Source organism: Berghia stephanieae, chromosome 7 (genome assembly GCF_034508935.2).
Source record: "Berghia stephanieae isolate SIO BIC M18660-M18661 chromosome 7, UCSD_Bste_1.3, whole genome shotgun sequence".
Classification (NCBI taxonomy): Eukaryota; Metazoa; Mollusca; class Gastropoda; order Nudibranchia; family Aeolidiidae; genus Berghia; species Berghia stephanieae.
The window spans coordinates 48,232,563-48,237,562 of NC_088366.1; the positions used below are offsets into that span (position 1 = coordinate 48,232,563).

At 36.0% G+C, this 5,000-nt stretch overlaps 1 protein-coding gene across 3 annotated transcripts in view; it reads left to right on the forward strand.

Moving 5' to 3' along the window:
• Nucleotides 1-5,000, forward strand: part of LOC144976249 (gamma-glutamylcyclotransferase-like) — a 10,844-nt gene that overhangs the window by 937 nt on the left and 4,907 nt on the right. The window contains exons 1-2 of one of the 3 annotated variants that reach the window (XM_078920435.1): nt 2,665-2,743; nt 4,510-4,603. In XM_078920435.1, coding sequence (XP_078776561.1) covers nt 4,602-4,603 — 2 coding nt within the window. In that variant the 5' untranslated portion in view covers nt 2,665-2,743; nt 4,510-4,601. Of the gene's footprint in view, nt 1-2,664; nt 2,744-4,509; nt 4,604-5,000 lie in introns of those variants that run through there. The other 2 variants (XM_078920436.1, XM_078920437.1) reach the window with 2 other exon arrangements.

Sequence of the window (5,000 nt, forward strand, 5' to 3'; positions counted from 1 at the left end):
GAAAAGGCTCTTTACTCACATTCTCTCACCGTACTCAGGTGAGTTCCTGGCCGTTACCAGCTTTGTCTTTGTCGGAAAAAAAATGTAAAATAGCCTAACTTCATGTTCTCGTTCTTCATGTTACCTGCTGCTGTTGGTCATGGACCCCTTGTAAAGCGCTTCGAGCACGTTTAGTGGATATTGCGCTATATAGATAGTATGCGCTTGGCTAAGAAGATCACAACATTGCCATCCGGAAGTATTACGGACCAACACATAAAACTATGTGTAACCATGAACTTTTATAGTCTGGTTAATACAGTTAAGTGAGAATTACTTATTAACACGGATGGCAAAAAAACAATAACAAAGGCTTGAGTGACGTCTACTTCATTCTATCTATAAAAGCTCAGTGTTTATTTAGATATAAAGGGGTGAAATAAACGTATTCTTTAATTTTCTTGTTTTTATTAAACTCATTGTAATTTTATCGTGCAATAATACATACTCGCAAGCTCGTTGTGTTATTGGGCACGATGGAAATTACTCGCAAGCTTGTTGTGTTATTGGGCACGATAGAAATTACTCGCAAGCTCGTTGTGTTATTGGGCACGATAGAAGTTACTCGCAAGCTCGTTGTGTTATTGGGCACGATAGAAATTACTCGCAAGCTCGTTGTGTTATTGGGCACGATAGAAATTACTCGCAAGCTCGTTGTGTTATTGGGCACAATAGAAATTACTCGCAAGCTCGTTGTGTTATTGGGCACGATAGAAATTACTCGCAAGCTCGTTGTGTTATTGGGCACGATAGAAGTTACTCGCAAGCTCGTTGTGTTATTGGGCACAATAGAAATTACTCGCAAGCTCGTTGTGTTATTGGGCAAGATAGAAATTGTAACTCGTTTAACTCTTTGCTTACTAGCCATTTTCCGGATTTCCCCCAAAACTTCACACCCAACATATACAAAAATAAATTTATTTCACTCAAACACAAAAGCTGTAAGTTCTTGCTATGCATATTTTTTTTTTTTGCTAAACAAGCACTTCAAACAGTGTTTATATACTTTAACTATAGCAAATATTTTTATTCAGAGATTATGACGCACAAAAGAAATTTGAATGACAAAATTGTTGGCTAGATCGTAACAAATGTGACGAATTTCCTATAGGGAATGAGATTGGCGGAAGAGTAGCGTCCCTTGATTGGACGTCACCCATAGTCTGTGACTCAACGGCGGAAAAGTTATTAGAGAGAGAACGTCATGTTGGTTGTGCGCATGCGTCTCTCGTCCTCGCGGACGTGGTTAAGGAGGGGGTTAATAAATACAAAGAGTATAAGAATCGAATATTATAATACTAGTCTACTTACTATCGTTGTAGGTTGGATAATAGGATTTTACGGTCACGGTCATTTGAGTTGAATGGAGTGGCGGAATTCCAGACGATCAGGTGATTAACCCTCTTAATAGTAATAATATGGTATGCTCTCGTAGTTTGAGTAGCTGGCCGTTAACAGCGTTTCCTCTGTCGGAAAAATTGTAATATCGCCTATCAGGCGTCACGTCTCGTCCTACATGTTTAATGTTGCTGTGGGTCAGGGACCATTTGTAAAGCGCTTTCAGCACGTTTAGTGGATATTGCTATATAAAAGCTCAAAAACAGCCGTTGTAATAAGATTCTTCCTTTATCAACCACGTTCATGAATATTTCTAGAAAAGTCATTAACCATGTATTTATGTCTTTACTGTTGTTTTGTTGTTGGCTGAAGTAGGGTTTTGAGCCCAAAACGTTCCTTGTTTGGCATTTTGGTATTTTTTTAAAGCTCTTATATTCATTCTTATTTATTTATTTCTACAGTCCACAGTTTCTAGCAGCCTAGTATCAATGCCCCTCTTGTATGGAATAGCATAAGTATTAAAACTAGGTCCAGCCCTTCAGCTGAAAATTTTCAAAAAGAATCTGAAAACAGAACTTTATCCGTGTCCTTGTTAGTACGTCGTGTATTTTAATTTGTGCATTGATTAACTATTGAGTGTAACTTATCTGTTTTTAAAAAAATGTTTTTTTTTTCTTCTTTTCATATCACCCTGAGCACCTTTGAATGGAAGTGTGCACTGTATAAATGCTTCATTATTATTATTATTATTATTATTATTATTATTATTATTATTATTATTATTATTATTATTATTATTATTATTATTATTATTATTATATTATTATTATTATTATTATTATTATTATTATTATTATTATTATTATTATTATTATTATTATTATTTATTATTATTATTATTATTATTATTATTATTATTATTATTACTATTATTATATTATTTTATATTATTATTATTATTATTATTATTATTATTATTATTATTATTATTTTTATTATTATTATTTTTATTATTATTTTTATTATTATTATTATTATTATTATTATTATTATTATTATTATTATTATTATTATTATTACTATCACTTTGACTTGTATTTTTTTTACGGTACGGCGACTTATATATATGAATTCCAAGAAATCAATCTCAATTGAATGTTTGAATAAAGCTGTGCTGTCTCTATGGACGCTTGCCGTGAATGTGTGTGTGTGTGTGTGTGTGTGTGTGTGTGTGTGTGTGTGTGTATGTTACTTCGACTGTGTCATTCTGGTTCTATTATCCACTTAGTAATCTGATTCCATAAATCTCTGTCTAATGAAAATGTTCTTAGCTTTAGAATGCCATCATTTGTGTTAAGGTGCTGAGGCAATTGGATTTTTCCTTGCGCTGTTCAAATCATTTCTTCGGTTGTTATGTCTAAATATATTTGATATTTTTTGAGATCTTGATTCAATGTTGTTGGAAGTGAAGTTGGTGTACGCCCTCTGTATTTGGCTCCTTGTGTTGTTGAAATCAGTTCTTCTGTTGTTGTTTATAACTGTATTTGATATTTTTTGAGATCTTGATTCAATGTTGTTGGAAGTGAAGTTGGTGTACGCCCTCTGTATTTGGCTCCTTGTTTGAAGTAATCATCCATTGAGGTTTGTGCTGGAATATTTTCATCTCGTCGGAGCACGTGTCCGACCAGTTTCCATCTTTGTTTCTTTATTCGTGTACTGACTGGTTGTACTCTGCATCGGTCATTTACATCCTCATTACCGATTTTGCCTGGTCAATGTGCCCCAATAACTCGTCTCAATTGTTTGCGCTGAAGGGAGTCCAGTGTGTCCAAATTCTTTTATGTAAGACCCTACGTACCCCAGTTGTACATAAGGCTTGGCAGCACTAGCGCTTCATTAAGGCGTATTCTTTATTTTCATTATTGATATTCGTCCTGTTCCAAACGTTGTTAAGTTCTCTGAATGCAGCTTGAGCTAGTATTAATTTCTCCGTTTGATGTCTTCATTCTCATTAATCAAGTTTCCGAGTTTTCTTACACTTGTCCATTCCGCCTGTTTCTTGCTAACCACTGTAATTTCTGTTCCGGATTCGTTGACCTTGAGATTCCAATGTCGCAGAGTATTTGATATTATTGGCATGTGCTACTTCGCCAGGTCTGATGTATCAGTAAATATGATATCAACATCGTCTCCAACGTTCTGGGACAATAACATCGTCAATTTGGTTATAAATCCTTATTGTCATCCACTTTTATCGATCCTTCCCATGTTGTTATATGTCTAGATGGATGCTTGAATACAGAATTGGCAATAAACATTCGGTTTTCTGTGCAAAAACCAATAAGGCGTTGACCATTATCATTTCTTTTGCTTCTGGAATAGTTGCCTAAACAGCTTTCATCTTCTGATTTCTGGCCTATTTTTGAGTAACCCCAAGCCCCCCCCCCCCCCCCCCCCCCCCCCCTCATCCTCCCACCCGGCCACTGTCTGTTTTCGTGTGGAAAGGTTATTAGTCGATTCCTTTCAATTATCTGGTCTGTTTCGGGTCGTTTCGTTTCTTGGAGGCACTCGATATTGAGATTGTATTTCTTTAAATCCTTGATAAGATTGGTAGTCTGCATATTGGAAAACAATCCACGCATATTGAATGACGTCATATTTATTTGCGAGGATTTCAGGTTTTCCATACAGCAAAATATAATTGTGTGATCAGTTCCGGTTTTAATGTAAACACTGGTGAAAAAGATATATCGATAATTGGTCGCTCACAAGCATTGACGCTTCTATAGATAGAATGCTCTTGGCCAAGGAGTTCACAACATTGCCATCCGGAATTATAAAGGACCAACACACAATCTCTGTGTAACCATGAACTTTTATAGAATGGTTAATACAGTTTAGTGAGAACAACTCACAAACGCGGATGGCAAAAACAATAACAAAGGCCTGAGTGACGTCATCTGCATACTATCTATACTGTATTATTGTCTATTCTATTCCTTTCTTCTTCGAAAAACACAATTTAATTTGTTCGCACTTGTACAGATCTTGGTCGAATAATAACAGCCTATATTATAATATATTATAAATCTCAGTCTTTGTACTGATTTGTTTCTTTGTGCTTTCTGACAGTCTCTGACGTCATCAAAAGACAAACGTTTCCAGCAGCTGTGGACACAGGTTTGTTCGTTGTTAGTGAGTCATTACGGAACCACAGGTTGCCAATGTGAGTAGAAGTGATATCGAGTTTTCATGACAAAATGTGGAATGTTATGTTTAAAATAATCAGAAATAATGAAATGTTATCTATATGTGCGGCTATGTGGTCTAGTGGTATAACATTCGCTTTCGGATCGGAAGGTCCTGGGTTCGAGCCTCGCGCTCGGCGCATAGTTGAGTCCTTGGAAAAGGCTCTTTACTCACATTCTCTCCCCGTACTCATGTGTAAAATGAGTACCTGGCCGTTAACAGCGTTGTCTTTGTCCGAAAAATTGTAATATCGCCTAGCAGGCGTCATGTCCCGTCCTACATGTTAATTGTTGCTGTTGGCCAGGGACCTCTTGTAAAGCGCTAGAGTACATTTAGTGGATATTGCGCTATATAAAGCGCAATTTATTTATCTT